Raw genomic sequence first — 19,235 nt, 5'->3', positions numbered from 1 at the left:
ACAGGACACCGACTTCCATACAGGACACCGACTTCCATACAGGACACCGACTTCCATACAGGACACCGACTTCCATACAGGACACCGACTTCCATACAGGATGGTGACTTCCATACAGGATGGTGACTTCCATACAGGATGGTGACTTCCATACAGGACAGTGACTTCCATACAGGACAGTGACTTCCATACAGGACACTGACTTCCATACAGGACGGTGACTTCCATACAGGACACCGACTTCCATACAGGACACCGACTTCCATACAGGACAATGACTTCCATACAGGACACTGACTTCCATACAGGACGGTGACTTCCATACAGGACACCAACTTCCATACAGGACACCGACTTCCATACAGGACACTGACTTCCATACAGGATGGTGACTTCCATACAGGACACTGACTTCCATACAGGATGGTGAGTTCCATACAGGACACTGACTTCCATACAGGATGGTGAGTTCCATACAGGACACTGACTTCCATACAGGACACTGACTTCCATACAGGACACCGACTTCCATACAGGACACCGACTTCCATACAGGACACCGACTTCCATACAGGACACTGACTTCCATACAGGACACCGACTTCCATACAAGACACCGACTTCCATACAGGACACCGACTTCCATACAGGACACTGACTTCCATACAGGATGGTGACTTCCATACAGGACGCTGACTTCCATACAGGACACCGACTTCCATACAGGACGGTGACTTCCATACAGGACGCTGACTTCCATACAGGACACCGACTTCCATACAGGACGGTGACTTCCATACAGGACACTGACTTCCATACAGGACACTGACTTCCATACAGGACACCGACTTCCATACAGGACACCAACTTCCATACAGGACGGTGAGTTCCATACAGGATGGTGACTTCCATACAGGATACTGACTTCCATACAGGACACTGACTTCCATACAGGACACCGACTTCCATACACGACACTGACTTCTATACAGGACACTGACTTCCATACAGGACACTGACTTCCATACAGGACACCGACTTCCATACAGGACACCGACTTCCATACAGGACACCAACTTCCATACAGGACGGTGAGTTCCATACAGGATGGTGACTTCCATACAGGATACTGACTTCCATACAGGACACTGACTTCCATACAGGACACCGACTTCCATACACGACACTGACTTCTATACAGGACACTGACTTCCATACAGGACACCGACTTCCATACAGGATGGTGAGTTCCATACAGGACACCGACTTCCATACAGGACAGTGACTTCCATACAGGACAGTGACTTCCATACAGGACACTGACTTCCATACAGGACACTGACTTCCATACAGGACACCGACTTCCATACAGGACACCGACTTCCATACAGGACACCGACTTCCATACACGACACTGACTTCTATACAGGACACTGACTTCCATACAGGACACTGACTTCCATACAGGACACCGACTTCCATACAGGACACCGACTTCCATACAGGACACCAACTTCCATACAGGACGGTGAGTTCCATACAGGATGGTGACCTCCATACAGGATACTGACTTCCATACAGGACACTGACTTCCATACAGGACACCGACTTCCATACACGACACTGACTTCTATACAGGACACTGACTTCCATACAGGACACCGACTTCCATACAGGATGGTGAGTTCCATACAGGACACCGACTTCCATACAGGACAGTGACTTCCATACAGGACACTGACTTCCATACAGGACAGTGACTTCCATACAGGACACCGACTTCCATACAGGACACCGACTTCCATACAGGACACCGACTTCCATACAGGACACCGACTTCCATACAGGACACCGACTTCCATACAGGACACCGACTTCTATACAGGACACTGACTTCCATACAGGACACCGACTTCCATACAGGACACTGACTTCCATACAGGACACCGACTTCCATACAAGACACCGACTTCCATACAGGACACCGACTTCCATACAGGACACTGACTTCCATACAGGATGGTGACTTCCATACAGGACGCTGACTTCCATACAGGACACTGACTTCCATACAGGACAGTGACTTCCATACAGGACACCGACTTCCATACAGGACACTGACTTCCATACAGGACACCGACTTCCATACAGGACACCGACTTCCATACAGGACACTGACTTCCATACAGGACACCGACTTCCATACAGGACACCGACTTCCATACAGGACACCGACTTCCATACAGGACACCGACTTCCATACAGGACAGTGACTTCCATACAGGACACTGACTTCCATACAGGACACTGACTTCCATACAGGACAGTGACTTCCATACAGGACACTGACTTCCATACAGGACACTGACTTCCATACAGGACACTGACTTCCATACAGGACAGTGACTTCCATACAGGACACCGACTTCCATACAGGACAGTGAGTTCATTCAGATGTTTAATGTGTATGTGATCCGTTCGGGAATTGAACCTTGGTGTTGCTAATGTAGCAGATTGAGATCCGCCACTTGCGCGGCCGAATAGCTAGCTTTCAGTGGCGTGACACGCTTCAGGAGGGCGGTCACGTATGCGATCCCTTCGGGAATTGAACCTTGGTGTTGCTAACCTCGGGTCGGAAACCTCGGTATGGAGTGGAACCCGGGAGGAAACGAAACACGCTTAAAGCGAGCAGTGGGACGTCCCTCTACACTATGGGACGTCCCTCTACACTACCTGCATGAAGAACCCTGCCAACAGAGATCTCTTGGTGTTCAGTGTGTTGGTCTTGGTTGTCCCACCGACCTGCATAAAGATCCCTGCCAACAGAGATCTCTTGATGTTCAGTGTGTTGGTCTTGGTTGTCCCACCGACCTGCATAAAGAACCCTGACAGCAGAGCTCTCTTGATGTTCAGTGTGTTGGTCTTGGTTGTCCACCGACCTGCATGAAGAACCCTGACAACAGAGATCTCTTGATGTTCAGTGTGTTGGTCTTGGTTGTCCCACCGACCTGCATGAAGAACCCTGCCAACAGAGATCTCTTGATGTTCAGTGTGTTGGTCTTGGTTGTCCACCGACCTGCATGAAGAACCCTGACAGCAGAGCTCTCTTGATGTTCAGCGTGTTGGTCTTGGTTCCGAAGGACGTCTCAGAGACGGGCAGCTCTATTCTCTTCAGGATGTCAGTCAACTCGGACCTGATGGCGTCTGCTGTGTGAAGGGCGCGGTGGTTTAGATGGTAGTCCTGACACCACTTCTCTACGCTGAAGTCTGAGGGAATAACAGGGAGAAACATTCAGCTAGAAGTGAGGAGAAGAGAATCAAGTAGAACAGAATTAAATGTATACAAACACATACAGTTAAAGTCAGAAGTTTACATGTCAGAGCTGTGATGCTACCTACTGAGTTGCTCTATAGGCCACATACAGTTGAAGTCGGAAATTTACATACATTTCAACTCCGTTTTTCACAATCCCTGATATTTAATCCTAGTAAAAATGCCCTGTTTTAGGTCAGTTAGGATCTCCACTTTTATTTTAAGAATGTGAAATGTCAGAATAATAGTAGAGAGAATGATTTATTTCAGCTTTTATTTCTTTCATCACATTCCCAGTGGGTCAGAAGTTTACATACACTCAATTAGTATTTGGTAGCATTGCCTTTAAATTGTTTAACTTGGGTCAAATGTGCCGGGTAGCCTTCTACAAGCTTCCCACAATGAGTTGGGTGAATTTTGGCCCATTCCTCCTGACAGAGCTGGTGTAACTGAGTCAGGTTTGTAGGCCTCCTTGCTCGCACACGCTTTTTCAGTTCTGCCCATGCATTTTCTATAGGATTGAGGTCTGGGCTTTGTGATGGCCACTCCAATACCTTGACTTTGTTGTCCTTAAGCCATTTTGCCACAACTTTGGAAGTATGCTTGGGGTCATTGTCCATTTGGAAGACTCATTGGCGACCAAGCTTTAACTTCCTGACTGATGTCTTGAGATGTTGCTTCAATGTATCTACATCATTTTCCTTCCTCATGAAGCCATCTATTTTGTGAAGTGCACCAGTCCCTCCTGCAGCAAAGCACCCCCACAACATGATGATGCTGCCACCCCCGTGCTTCACGGTTGGGATGGTGTTCTTCGGCTTGCAAGCCTCCCCCTTTTTCCTCCAAACATAACGATGGTCATTATGGTCAAACAATTTCTCCAAAAAGTACAATCTTTGTCTCCATGTGCAGTTGCAAACCGTAGATTGGCTTTTTTATGGCGGTTTTGGAGCAGTGGCTTCTTCCTTGCTGAGCGACCTTTCAGGTTATGTCGATATAGGACTCGTTTTACTGTGGATATAGATACTTTTGTACCTGTTTCCTCCAGCATCTTCACAAGGTCCTTTGCTGTTGTTCTGGGATTGATTTGCACTTTTTGCACCGAAGTACGTTCATCTCTAGGAGACAGAACGCGTCTCCTTCCTGTGCGGTATGACAGCTGTGTGGTCCAATGGTGTTTATACTTGCGTACTATTGTTTGTACAGATGAACGTGGTGCATTTGGAAATTGCTCCCAAGGATGAACCAGACTTGTGGAGGTCTACAAATTTTTATCTGAGGTCTTGGCTGATTTCTTTTGATTTTCCCATGATGTCAAGCAAAGAGGCACTGAGTTTGAAGGTAGGCCTTGAAATATGTCCACAGGTACACCTCCAATTGACTCAAATTATGTCAATTAGCCCATCAGAAGCTTCTAAAGCCATGACATCATTTTCTGCAATTTTCCGAGCTGTTTAAAGGCACAGTCAACTTAGTGTATGTAAACTTCTGACCCACTGGAATTGTGATACAGACAGAAATAATCTGTCTGTAAACAATTGTTGGAAAAATGACTTGTGTCATGCACAAAGTAGATGTCCTAACCGACTTGCCAAAACTATAGTTTGTTAACAAGAAATGTGTGGAGTGGTTGAAAAACTAGTTTTAATGACTCCAACCTAAGTGTATGTAAACTTCCGACTACAACTGCATACAGTGCATTGGGAAAGTATTCAGACCCCTTGACCTTCTCCACATTTTGTTACTTTACAGCCTTATTCTAAAATAGATTTAAATCGTTTTTTTACCTCATCAATCTACACACAATAATGAAAACCAAGAACAGGTTTTTAGAAAAAACTGAAATATCACATTTATATAAGTATTCAGACCCTTTACTCAGTACTTTGTTGAAGCACCTTTGGCAGCGATTACAGCCTCGAGTCTTCTTGGGTATAATGTTACAAGCTTGGCACACCTGTATTCGGGGAGTTTCTCCCGTTCTTCTCTGCAGATCCTCTCAAGCTCTGTCAGGTTGGATGGGGAGCGTCGCTGCGCAGCTATTTTCAGGTCTCTCCAGAGATGTTCGATCGGGTTCAAGTCCGGGCTCTGGCTGGGCCACTCAAGGACATTCAGAGACTTGTCCCGAAGCCACTCTTGCGTTGTCTTGGCTGTGTGCCAGTCTGAGGTCCTGAGCGCACTGGATCAGGTTTTTATCATGGATCTCCCTGTACTTTGCTCCGTTCATCTTTCCCTCGATCCTGAATACTCTCCCAGTCCCTGCCGCTGAAAAACATTCCCACAACAGGATGCTAACACCACAATGCTTCACCGTAGGGATGGTGCCAGGTTTCCTCCTGACGTGACGCTTGGCACTCAGGGCATCTGAGTGCCAAGGGTTTCATCAGACCAGATAATCTTGTTTCTCATGGTCTGAGAGTCCTTTAGGTGCCTTTTGGCAAACTCCAAGCAGGCTTTCATGTGCCTTTTACTGAGGAGTGGCTTCCGTCAGGCCACTCTACCATAAAGGCCTGATTGGTGGAGTGCTGCAGAGATGGTTGTCCTTCTGGAAGGTTCTTCCATCTCCACAGAGGAACTCTGGAGCCCTCTGAGAGTGACCAAGGCCCTTCTCCCCTGACTGCTCAGTTTGGCCAGGCGGCCAGCTCTAGGAAGAGTCTTGGAGGTTCAAACTTCATCCATTTAAGAATGATGGAGGCCACTGTGTTCTTGGGGACCTTCAATGCTGCAGACATGTTTTGGTAACCTTCCCCAGATCTGTGCCTCGACACAATCCTGTCTCAGAGCTCTACGGACAATTCCGTCGACCTCATGGCTTGGTTTTTGCTCTGACATGCACTGTCAACTGTCGAACCTTATATACACAGGCGTGTTCCTTTCCAAATCATGTCCAATTAATTTAATATACCACAGGTGGACTCCAAGTTGTAGAAACATCTCAAGGATGATCAATGGAAACAGGATGCATCTGAGCTCAATTTCGAGTCTCATAGCAAAGCGTCTGAATACTTACGGAAATAAGGTATTTCTGTTTTTATTTTGAATACATTTGCAAAAAATGTCTAAAAACCTGTTTTCAATTTGTCATTATGGGGTGTTTTGTGTAGATTGAGGAGGGGGGGGGAAACTATTTAATACATTTTAGAATAAGGTTGTAACCTAACAAAACGTGGAAAAAGGCAAGGGGTCAGAATACTTTCCCAAGGCACTGGATAGTGAAGTATTTCACAATGTGATACTTTTCTGAGCTCAATGGACAACTGTCTTTCTCTCTCTCTGGCTGTGTTTGAAGTAACTAACTTACATGTCTCTCTCTGGCTGTGTTTGAAGGCGTTGTAGATGTTGATGAGGGTGAAGTGGTCTCCCTCAGGGTGCCGGAACTTTCTGTGACACTGTTGTACCTCTTGGGTCCTACCAACAGGTGGCTCCAGGAAGCAGCTTGGCGCTAACGCAAAACAGACAGAATCAATAGGGTGGTTAGCATTGGTGCTAACGCAAAACAGACAGAATCAATAGGGTGGTTAGCATTGGTGCTAACGCAAAACAGACAGAATCAATAGGGTGGTTAGCATTGACGCTAATGCAGACAGAGAATCAATAGAGGTTAACATTGGCGCTAACGCAGACAGACAGAGAATCAATAGGAAGGTTAGCTATGATGCTAAAACAGACATATCAACAGGGTTAGCATTGTTTGACCAAGCTACTCTCCCCGTATAGTACCTTGTGGCTCATTGCCTGAGTGGGAGAAATAGCAGCCGTCTAGGCATCAAATGCAAATGCTCAGAGACTAGACTATGTCCATATAGTAGATTATACTGTCTGGCAGATTATACTGTCTGGCATATTATACTGTCTGGCAGATTATACATTCAAAAGGTCAGAGATGCCGATAAAGTTGTCCATAATGGTTAAGACTGTTTATGATGGATATTGTAATATATTCAGTAGCGGTTATAAAGGCGTTATGGATGTAAACATAAGCGTGAGGGTTTAACCCCATTACAAGACACGGAGGGTGTGCTCCACCAACATGGTTTAAATCCATGTTAGATTAGACCTAAACTAGATTTAGTCAATCTAGGTTTAAAATTCATCAGTGTTACACCACTTAATTTTAAAACTGGATTAGTTAATCTAAGCTTAAATCACTAAACTATGATCAGTGACAGGTGTCCTAATGGATTCACCATAGCAATATGTTGTAATTCTATGGAAACAGACCAGCACTGCTCATTGCAGGCTAGCCAGCAAAGTGACTTTTCACTTCAGGCTGAGGATGAAATTAATTGCACTTTTCTGTCAAATGATTTAGCTGGATAGTTGAGCATGATAAACCACAGGAGATAAAATTGTTAATCACAAAGAAAATAAAGGACATACAAATGATTTACACTGATATTTGATTAATCTAAAGCTCCTCCAGTGGCAGTTTAGATTTAATCCCAAAACTGAATTTAAATTAGTTTTTAAAACAATGGAGGAACAAGATTAAATTTGATCTTGGTTCGAGTTCTAAATTAAATGTAGTGTAGAAGAAGGATTATATTGAACTATGATTATTGAAAACGAGGTTTAAAGTTCAATGCAACAACATCACTAGATAAACCTTGATTAAACCCAGTTTGAGTTAATCCATGTTGGTGCAATCCACCCTGAGTGAATCAAATCAAATCTTAACTAAAATGGGCCAAAGGTTGTAAGAGTGGAAACTACATACCTGATAGCATAGCTGCGATGGTCACCACCTCGTTCACACAATCAAACTCACAGGACGCCAGCAGAGCCTTGGCCATCTGAGCGTCCAATGGCAACTCAGAGATTATGATCCCGATCTCTGATAGGTTCCCATCGTCGTCCAATGCCGCGAGGTAATCCAGCTCCTCTAGCGACTGCATCAGACCCTCTGGATCTGGATAGGAAGTAGACAACTTAGATAATAGATCATAAAAGACCAGATCTGGATAGGAAGTAGACAACTTAGATAATAGATAATAAGAGATAAGATCTGGATAGGAAGTAGACAACTTAGATAATAGATAATAAGAGATAAGATCTGGATAGGAAGTAGACAACTTAGATAATAGATAATAAGAGATAAGATATGCATAGGAAGTAGACAACTTAGATAATAGATAATAAAAGACAAGATCTGGATAGGAAGTAGACAACTTAGATAATAGATAATAAGAGATAAGATCTGGATAGGAAGTAGACAACTTAGATAATAGATAATAAGAGATAATATCTGGATAGGAAGTAGACAACTTAGATAATAGATAATAAAAGACAAGATCTGGATCTCCTCAAGAGATCGAGGGGCTGACTTTAAAACTTCTTGTCAATAGGGGGGCGCCATTTCGACTTTGTAAAAATTCGTTCCCAAATTAAACTGCCTCGTACTCAATTCTTGCTCGTACAATATGCATATTATTATTACTATTGGATAGAAAACACTCTCTAGTTTCTAAAACCGTTTGAATTATATCTGTGAGTAAAACAGAACTCAAGTTGCAGCTAACTTCCTGTCAGGAAGTGAGAAATCTGAAATCGGGCACTCTGTTCCAGGGTCAGTTTATTAATTTGCATGTAATCTATGAGTCGACATGCACTGCATACGATTTCCCCTAGATGTCAGTAAGCAGTGAGAATTGGAATGGTGTTGCTAGGCAGATCTGAGGCCATATAAAGGCTCTTGGAACCGGGGGTGCACTCTTTTCAACGTTCGTCATGGCGCAAGACAGACCTCATGATGGCATTCTGAAAAGCTCTCGTTATAGGCCTTAGATATATCCGGCTCTGATTTTATTCGATATAGGTGTTAAAAACATCATAATGTAGTTATTTTAAACCGAGTTACAGTGGGGAGAACAAGTATTTGATACACTGCCGATTTTGCAGGTTTTCCTACTTACAAAGCATGTGGAGGTCTGTAATTTTTATCATAGGTACACTTCAACTGTGAGAGACGGAATCTAAAACAAAAATCCAGAAAATCACATTGTATGATTTTTAAGTAATTAATTTGCATTTTATTGCATGACATAAGTATTTGATACATCAGAAAAGCAGACCTTAATATTTGGTACAGAAACCTTTGTTTGCAATTACAGAGATCATACGTTTCCTGTAGTTCTTGACCAGGTTTGCACACACTGCAGCAGGGATTTTGGCCCACTCCTCCATACAGACCTTCTCCAGATCCTTCAGGTTTCGGGGCTGTCGCTGGGCAATACGGACTTTCAGCTCCCTCCAAAGATTTTCTATTGGGTTCAGGTCTGGAGACTGGCTAGGCCACTCCAGGACCTTGAGATGCTTCTTACGGAGCCACTCCTTAGTTGCCCTGGCTGTGTGTTTCGGGTTGTTGTCATGCTGGAAGACCCAGCCACGACCCATCTTCAATGCTCTTACTGAGGGAAGGAGGTTGTTGGCCAAGATCTCGCGATACATGGCCCCATCCATCCTCCCCTCAATACGGTGAAGTCGCCCTGTCCCCTTTGCAGAAAAGCATCCCCAAAGAATGATGTTTCCACCTCCATGCTTCACGGTTGGGATGGTGTTCTTGGTTGTCCTCATCCTTCTTCTTCCTCCAAACACGGCGAGTGGAGTTTAGACCAAAAAGCTCTATTTTTGTCTCATCAGACCACATGACCTTCTCCCATTCCTCCTCTGGATCATCCAGATGGTCATTGGCAAACTTCAGACGGGCCTGGACATGCGCTGGCTTGAGCAGGGGGACCTTGCGTGCGCTGCAGGATTTTAATCCGTGACGGCGTAGTGTGTTACTAATGGTTTTCTTTGAGACTGTGGTCCCAGCTCTCTTCAGGTCATTGACCAGGTCCTGCAGTGTAGTTCTGGGCTGATACCTCACCTTCCTCATGATCATTGATGCCCCACGAGGTGAGATCTTGCATGGAGCCCCAGACCGAGGGTGATTGACCGTCATCTTGAACTTCTACCATTTTCTAATAATTGCGCCAACAGTTGTTGCCTTCTCACCAAGCTGCTTGCCTATTGTCCTGTAGCCCATCCCAGCCTTGTGCAGGTCTACAATTTTATCCCTGATGTCCTTACACAGCTCTCTGGTCTTGGCCATTGTGGAGAGGTTGGAGTCTGTTTGATTGAGTTTGTGGACAGGTGTCTTTTATACAGGTAACGAGTTCAAACAGGTGAAGTTAATACAGGTAATGAGTGGAGAACAGGAGGGCTTCTTAAAGAAAAACTAACAGGTCTGTGAGAGCCGGAATTCTTACTGGTTGGTAGGTGATCAAATACTTATGTCATGCAATAAAATGCAAATTAATTACTTAAAAATCATACAATGTGATTTTCTGGATTTTTGTTTTAGATTCCGTCTCTCACAGTTGAAGTGTACCTATGATAAAAATTACAGACCTCTACATGCTTTGTAAGTAGGAAAACCTGCAAAATCGGCAGTGTATCAAATACTTGTTCTCCCCACTGTATATCAGTTTATATCAGTATATTGCGATTTTCGGAATTTTCTTTGTGCTTTCTTTGTGCTGTGTTATGAAGAGTTGGACACGTCTGGGCCACATAGCTAATATTTGCTGCTAATTCCTAAGTTGAAGACGACAATCTACAACCGAGCAACGATGATTCTGGACAAAGGACAACTTGCACAAGATTCTGATGGAAGCTCATCAAAAAGTAAGAACTATTTATGATGTTAATTCGTTGTTCTGTTGAAAAATGTAAAACTACTATTCCGCCATTAATTTCGGTGCGGTCTCGCTTTAACGCACGCTGTATGTCGTAGTAACGTTAATTTAAAAAATCTAACACAGCGGTTGCATTAAGAACTAATGTATCTTTCATTTGCTGTCCAACCTGTATTTTTTAGTCAAGTTTATGATTAGTTATTGATTAGATTAGGTGCCTCTCCCAAGATTTCTCCCGACATTTTGTTGGCAGCTTGGCTACTATTCTCATTGTATAACCACGATTTGTGCCGCTAAATATGCACATTTTCGAACAAACAATATATGTATTGTGTAATATGATGTTATAGGACTGTCATCTGATGAAGTTTTGAGAAGGTTAGTGAAAAATGTAATATCTTTTGCTGGTTTATTCGCTATCGCTAACGTGCATGAATCAATGCTGCTGTGTGGTTGGCTATTGTAGTAAGCTAATATAATGCTAAATTGTGTTTTCGCTGTAAAACACTTAAAGAATCTGAAATATTGGCTGGATTCACAAGATCTTTGTCTTTCATTTGCTGTACGCTGTGTATTTTTCATAAATGTTTTATGATGAGTATTTAGGTAATTCACGTTGCTCTCTGTAGTTATTCTAGTTGCTTTGGTGAGAGTTGTGATGGTGGCTGCAATGTAAAACTATGATTTATACCTGAAATATGCACATTTTTCGAACAAAACATATGCTATACAATAAATATGTTATCAGACTGTCATCTGATGAAGTTGTTTCTTGGTTAGTGACTATTTATATCTTTATTTGGTCGAATTTGTGATAGCTACCTATGCAGGAAAAAATGGTGGGAAAAAAGTTGTGTCTTTTGCTATGGTGGTTAGCTAATAGAAATACATATTGTGTCTTCCCTGTAAAACATTTTAAAAATCAGAAATGATGGCTGTATTCACAAGATGTGAATCTTTCATTTGGTGTCTTGGACTTGTGATTTCATGAACATTTTATTATATGATATCCCTGTCGCTTTAGGCTAGGCTATGCTAGTCAGCTTTTTTGATGGGGGGGATCCCGGAACCCGGGTTTGTGACTCGTTAGAGGTTTTAACTTGTCACTCCATGTAGCTACAAAATAAAAATGGCACACGTCAAAAGACATAGAATACATAATCAGTATGAAACTCGATTCCTGAAAAGAGCCTAACAGGCTGACCACACCGCTCGCGACGCGTATGCGAGCGTTGCAAAATACATTTTGAAATCGATGTTATTCAATTATTGCACCCACGCTGCTCGCGCGCGCCACGAGCGTCTGCGCTGCCAAGGGCTAAAATAGAAATCAGTTCTATTTCTGACGCAGATTGCGCTGAAAGTCCTGCCTCTCCCATCTCCTCGTTGGTTTGTAGAAGCAGGTATCCGCGTGCCATCTCCTCACTGGTTATACCCACGTGGGTGACTGCCATTACAGTGGCAATAATGCACCTAATTTATGAAAGTTGCCAATCGCAATATAAAGTCAAGAGAAGAAAAAGCCTGGAAGGAAGAGAGATGACTAGAAACGATTCAGTTGACCGTTTTATGTGTGGATTAATTTGTCAGAGTAGAGGACCTTGTGCAGTTCAGGTAAAATAACAACTCAATGTTTACTAAGCTAAATAGGACAAATTAGCTAGCAAGTGCAAGCTAGCTAAATAGGACAAATTAGCTAGCAAGTGCAAGCTAGCTAGCTAAATTGCCATAAATGGTTAATGCTTTTTGACCTGTCCCCAAATTAATGTAATTGGTTCAGAGTTTGTTTTGATATTTTAACCTGCATGTCGTGATCTCGTTTGGTGTCGGGGGGACAAAATACATTTATGCACGATGGCGCACGCGCGCAGCCGGTTTGGGTTCCGTGTCAGCTCCAAAAAGGTTGAACCAGGAATATAGCCTAGTGTGTTCCAGTAGAATGGAGGACCGTATTCTACTTCCTCCTCATTGTGGTGGTGGAGGTCAGAGGGCGAAACGAGACGCGTTATGGTGTAATCATTAACGAGCTGGCCTCTTTACACCGTGGGATGTGTCCCAAATGGTGCACTACCCTTTTGACCAGAGTAGGGCTCTACCTTTTGACCAGAGTAGGGCTCTACCTTTTGACCAGAGTAGGGCTCTACCTTTTGACCAGAGTAGAGCTTTACCCTTTGACCAGAGTAGGGCACTACTTTTTGACCAGAGTAGGGCACTACTTTTTGACCAGAGTAGGGCACTACTTTTTGACCAGAGTAGGGCACTACTTTTTGACCAGAGTAGGGCACTACTTTTTGACCAGAGTAGGGCACTACTTTTTGACCAGAGTAGGGCACTACCTTTTGACCAAAGTTGGGCGCGACCTTTTGACCAGAGTAGGGCACTACTTTTTGACCAGAGTAGGGCACTACCCTTTTGACCAGAGTAGGGCGCTACCTTTTGACCAGAGTAGGGCACTACCTTTTGACCAGAGTAGGGCGCTACCTTTTGACCAGAGTAGGGCGCTACCTTTGACCAGAGTAGGGCACTACCCTTTGACCAGAGTAGGGCGCTACCCTTTTGACCAGAGTAGGGCGCTACCTTTTGACCAGAGTAGGGCGCTACCCTTTTGACCAGAGTAGGGCCCTACCTTTTGACCAGAGTAGGGCGCTACCTTTTGACCAGAGTAGGGCTCTACCTTTTGACCAGAGTAGGGCGCTACCTTTTGACCAGAGTAGGGCTCTACCTCTTGACCAGAGTAGGGCGCTACCCTTTTGACCAGAGTAGGGCCCTACCCTTTTGACCAGAGTAGGGCGCTACCCTTTTGACCAGAGTAGGGCACTACCCTTTTGACCAGAGTAGGGCTCTACCTTTTGACCAGAGTAGGGCACTACCTTTTGACCAGAGTAGGGCACTACCTTTTGACCAGAGTAGGGCGCTACCTTTTGACCAGAGTAGGGCGCTACCTTTTGACCAGAGTAGGGCGCTACCTTTTGACCAGAGTAGGGCGCTACCCTTTGACCAGAGTAGGGCACTACCTTTTGACCAGAGTAGGGCGCTACCTTTTGACCAGAGTAGGGCACTACCCTTTTGACCAGAGTAGGGCACTACCCTTTGACCAGAGTAGGGCACTACCCTTTGACCAGAGTAGGGCACTACCCCTTTGACCAGAGTAGGGCGCTACCCTTTTGACCAGAGTAGGGCACTACCTTTTGACCAGAGTAGGGCACTACCCTTTGACCAGAGTAGGGCGCTACCTTTTGACCAGAGTAGGGCGCTACCTTTTGACCAGAGTAGGGCACTACCCTTTTGACCAGAATAGGGCACTACCCTTTTGACCAGAGTAGGGCACTACCCTTTTGACCAGAGTAGGGCACTACCCTTTGACCAGAGTAAGGCTCTACCTTTTGACCAGAGTAGGGCGCTACCTTTTGACCAGAGTAGGGCACTACCCTTTGACCAGAGTAAGGCTCTACCTTTTGACCAGAGTAGGGCGCTACCTTTTGACCAGAGTAGGGCACTACCCTTTTGACCAGAGTAGGGCACTACCTTTTGACCAGAGTAGGGCACTACCTTTTGACCAGAGTAGGGCACTACACTTTTGACCAGAGTAGGGCGCTACCTTTTGACCAGAGTAGGGCGCTACTTTTTGACCAGAGTAGGGCGCTACCTTTTGACCAGAGTAGGGCGCTACCTTTTGACCAGAGTAGGGCGCTACCTTTTGACCAGAGTAGGGCGCTACCTTTTGACCAGAGTAGGGCGCTACCTTTTGACCAGAGTAGGGCACTACCTTTTGACCAGAGTAGGGCACTACCCTTTTGACCAGAGTAGGGCGCTACCTTTTGACCAGAGTAGGGCGCTACCTTTTGACCAGAGTAGGGCACTACCCTTTTGACCAGAGTAGGGCACTACCTTTTGACCAGAGTAGGGCACTACCTTTTGACCAGAGTAGGGCGCTACCTTTTGACCAGAGTAGGGCACTAACCTTTTGACCAGAGTAGGGCACTACCTTTTGACCAGAGTAGGGCACTACCTTTTGACCAGAGTAGGGCACTACCTTTTGACCAGAGTAGGGCACTACCCTTTTGACCAGAGTAGGGCGCTACCTTTTGACCAGAGTAGGGCGCTACCTTTTGACCAGAGTAGGGCGCTACCTTTTGACCAGAGTAGGGCACTACCCTTTTGACCAGAGTAGGGCACTACCTTTTGACCAGAGTAGGGCGCTACCTTTTGACCAGAGTAGGGCGCTACCTTTTGACCAGAGTAGGGCGCTACCTTTTGACCAGAGTAGGGCGCTACCCTTTTGACCAGAGTAGGGCGCTACCTTTTGACCAGAGTAGGGCGCTACCTTTTGACCAGAGTAGTGCGCTACCTTTTGACCAGAGTAGGGCGCTACCTTTTGACCAGAGTAGGGCGCTACCTTTTGACCAGAGTAGGGCGCTACCTTTTGACCAGAATAGGGCACTACCCTTTTGACCAGAGTAGGGCACTACCCTTTTGACCAGAGTAGGGCGCTACCTTTTGACCAGAGTAGGGCGCTACCTTTTGACCAGAGTAGGGCGCTACCTTTTGACCAGAGTAGGGCGCTACCTTTTGACCAGAGTAGGGCGCTACCCTTTTGACCAGAGTAGGGCGCTACCCTTTTGACCAGAGTAGGGCACTACCTTTTGACCAGAGTAGGGCGCTACCTTTTGACCAGAGTAGGGCACTACTTTTTGACCAGAGTAGGGCGCTACCTTTTGACCATAGTAGGGCACTACTTTTTGACCAGAGTAAGGCTCTACCTTTTGACCAGAGTAGGGCACTACCCTTTGACCAGAGTAGGGCGCTACCGTTTTGACCAGAGTAGGGCACTACCCTTTTGACCAGAGTAGGGCACTACCCTTTGACCAGAGTAAGGCTCTACCTTTTGACCAGAGTAGGGCGCTACCTTTTGACCAGAGTAGGGCACTACCTTTTGACCAGAATAGGGTACTACCCTTTTGACCAGAGTAGGGCGCTACCCTTTTGACCAGAGTAGGGCGCTACCCTTTGACCAGAGTAGGGCGCTACCTTTTGACCAGAGTAGGGCGCTACCTTTTGACCAGAGTAGGGCACTACTTTTTGACCAAAGTAGGGCACTATATAGGGAATAGGGAGCCGTTTGGGCTGCAGATTGTCACTGTCCTCAGCTCTTCCCATGCAGGGGCAGCCGGGTGGGTCGAGGCTCTCAGACAATGGTCCCTGGCAGGCCACTGTCAGCTCTACTAAAGCACGGCTGACTTCCTCTTAACAGGACAGAGCACGGCATACAGCCCTCCATCAGGCCTCTAACCAGGACAAAAACCCATCCTGTACACTGCACCACTCTACAGTTCCAGCTATAGTTGCAAAACTCTGCTAACTTCCCCAAAATGCCCAGGTTTCCCAGAATTCCTGGTTGGATGATTCCAGATTTCCTGCTTATTCCTTCTAGATCTTCTGGAAAACCTGAGAATTTGGGGGAAGTTGCTGGAATTCTGCATCTCTAGTTACAGCACAGATTACACAGGGTCAGATCCATAGAATTACATATTATAACACATTTCATTAGGATCTCTGTGGTCAGACTCACCTCCCGACCAGAGTCTAATAACCTGGGAATACACTGCAGACAAGACCCAGATACAACCAGGGTTTCTAGTCAGATACAACCAGGGTTTCTAGTCAGATACAACCAGGGTTTCTAGTCAGATACAACCAGGGTACAACCAGGGTTTCTAGTCAGAAACAACCAGGGTACAACCAGGGTTTCTAGTCAGATACAACCAGGGTTTCTAGTCAGATACAACCAGGGTTTCTAGTCAGATACAACCAGGGTTTCTAGTCAGATACAACCAGGGTACAACCAGGGTTTCTAGTCAGATACAACCAGGGTTTCTAGTCAGATACAACCAGGGTTTCTAGTCAGATACAACCAGGGTTTCTAGTCATGCTTCTACATCTGCTTTGCTTTCTGTTTGGGGTTCAGGCTGGGTTTCTGTATAAGCAGTTGGTGACATCTGCTGATGTAAAAAAAGGGCTTTATAGATACATTTGATTGATTGATTGATTGTGTGTGATTGGTAGTTTGGTTCAATTCCTTTTTTGGTTACTGTACCACCAAGTACATTTTGCTCTGCCCGGAGTAGCCCTGAAGTACCCTCTCACGTAAGCCTATGGTCTCATGAGTCTTCCCAAGTACCCCCGGTGGACAGGCCAAGTACCCCCGGTGGACAGGCCAAGTACCCCCGGTGGACAGGCCAAGTACCCCCGGTGGACAGGCCAAGTACCCCCGGTGGACAGGCCAAGTACCCCCGGTGGACAGGCCAAGTACCCCCGGTGGACAGGCCAAGTACCCCCGGTGGACAGGCCAAGTACCCCCGGTGGACAGGCCAAGTACCCCCGGTGGACAGGCCAAGTACCCCCGGTGGACAGGCCAAGTACCCCCGGTGGACAGGCCATGTACCCCCGGTGGACAGGCCATGTACCCCCGGTGGACAGGCCATGTAGCCCTAGGGGTCCTAGTACCCCAGGATGAGAACCACTGTCCTACTATAGTACCATGTGGAATGTCTGTCTGGTAGGCTGACCTGGTCTGGTGATGAAGTCACAGTGTCCCAGCCCTGCGATCTCCATCCTCTTGAGGAAGAGGATGGTAGAGGTGAGGTTGGTGTCCAGGATCTGAGGGGATGTCTCTACAGGGAGAACTCTTTCCTCAGGGTAAAGGCAGAAACACTTCCCTGGACAAACACAGACAACGTTATTACCTGCAAAATCAATCAATCAAACACACACACTACCAGTCAAAGGTTTGGACACACCTACTCATTCAAGGGTTTTTCTTTATTGTTTTTTACAGTGTATAATAATAGCGGACACATAAAAACTATGAAATAACACATTTACATTTACATTTTACATTTAAGTCATTTAGCAGACGCTCTTATCCAGAGCGACCTACAAATTGGTGCATTCACCTTATGATATCCAGTGATATCATAATCACTACATATGGAATCACGTACTAACCAAAAAAATACAAATATATTTTATGTTTATTTGAGATTCTTCAAAGTAGCCACCCTTTGCCTTGATGACAGCTTTGCACACTCTTGGCATTCTCTCAACTAGCTTCATGAGGTAGTCACCTGGAAGGCATTTCAATTAACATGTGTGCCTTGTTAAAAGTTAATTTGTGGAATTTCTTTCCTTCTTAATGCGTTTGAGCCAATCAGTTGTGTTGTGACAAGGTAGGGGTGGTAAACAGAAGATAGCCCTATTTGGTAAAAGACCAAGTCCATATTATGGCAAGAACAGCTCAAATAAGCAAAAACGGGGGTGCTTCCCGACGTCAGTACCTGTCGGTCCAGTCAGCTGCTTCCTGATATCAGTACCTGTCGGTCCAGTCAGCTGCTTCCTGATGTCAGTACCTGTCGGTCCAGTCAGCTGCTTCCTGATGTCAGTACCTGTCGGTCCAGTCAGCTGCTTCCTGATGTCAGTACCTGTCGGTCCAGTCAGCTGCTTCCTGACGTCAGTACCTGTCGGTCCAGTCAGATGCTTCCCGATGTCAGTACCTGTCGGTCCAGTCAGCTGCTTCCCGGTGTCAGTACCTGTCGGTCCAGTCAGCTGCTTCCTGATGTCAGTACCTGTCGGTCCAGTCAGCTGCTTCCTGATGTCAGTACCTGTCGGTCCAGTCAGCTGTTTCCTGATGTCAGTACCTGTCGGTCCAGTCAGCTGCTTCCTGATGTCAGTACCTGTCGGTCCAGTCAGCTGCTTCCTGGTGTCAGTACCTGTCGGTCCAGTCAGCTGCTTCCTGATGTCAGTACCTGTCGGTCCAGTCAGCTGCTTCCCGGCGTCAGTACCTGTCGGTCCAGTCAGCTGCTTCCCGGCGTCAGTACCTGTCGGTCCAGTCAGCTGCTTCCCGGCGTCAGTACCTGTCGGTCCAGTCAGCTGCTTCCCGACGTCAGTACCTGTCGGTCCAGTCAGCTGCTTCCCGACATCAGTACCTGTCGGTCCAGTCAGATGCTTCCTGATGTCTGTACCTGTCGGTCCAGTCAGCTGTTTCCTGATGTCAGTACCTGTCGGTCCAGTCAGCTGCTTCCTGATGTCAGTACCTGTCGGTCCAGTCAGCTGCTTCCTGGTGTCAGTACCTGTCGGTCCAGTCAGCTGCTTCCTGATGTCAGTACCTGTCGGTCCAGTCAGCTGCTTCCTGATGTCAGTACCTGTCGGTCCAGTCAGCTGCTTCCCGACGTCAGTACCTGTCGGTC

At 46.0% G+C, this 19,235-nt stretch overlaps 1 protein-coding gene across 1 annotated transcript in view; it reads right to left on the bottom strand.

The window, feature by feature from the left end:
- dhx32a (DEAH (Asp-Glu-Ala-His) box polypeptide 32a) overlaps positions 1 to 19,235 on the bottom strand; it is a 35,260-nt gene that overhangs the window by 2,714 nt on the left and 13,311 nt on the right. Inside the window, exons 8-11 of the mRNA XM_071394674.1 lie at positions 17,559 to 17,708; positions 8,031 to 8,222; positions 6,615 to 6,755; positions 3,077 to 3,267 (exon numbers count right to left, since the gene is read on the bottom strand). Coding sequence (XP_071250775.1) covers positions 3,077 to 3,267; positions 6,615 to 6,755; positions 8,031 to 8,222; positions 17,559 to 17,708 — 674 coding nt within the window. The remainder of the gene's footprint in view (positions 1 to 3,076; positions 3,268 to 6,614; positions 6,756 to 8,030; positions 8,223 to 17,558; positions 17,709 to 19,235) is intronic.

This window comes from Salvelinus alpinus, chromosome 3, assembly GCF_045679555.1.
Source record: "Salvelinus alpinus chromosome 3, SLU_Salpinus.1, whole genome shotgun sequence".
Taxonomy (NCBI): Eukaryota; Metazoa; Chordata; class Actinopteri; order Salmoniformes; family Salmonidae; genus Salvelinus; species Salvelinus alpinus.
This window is presented reverse-complemented; position numbering and strand designations above follow the sequence as displayed.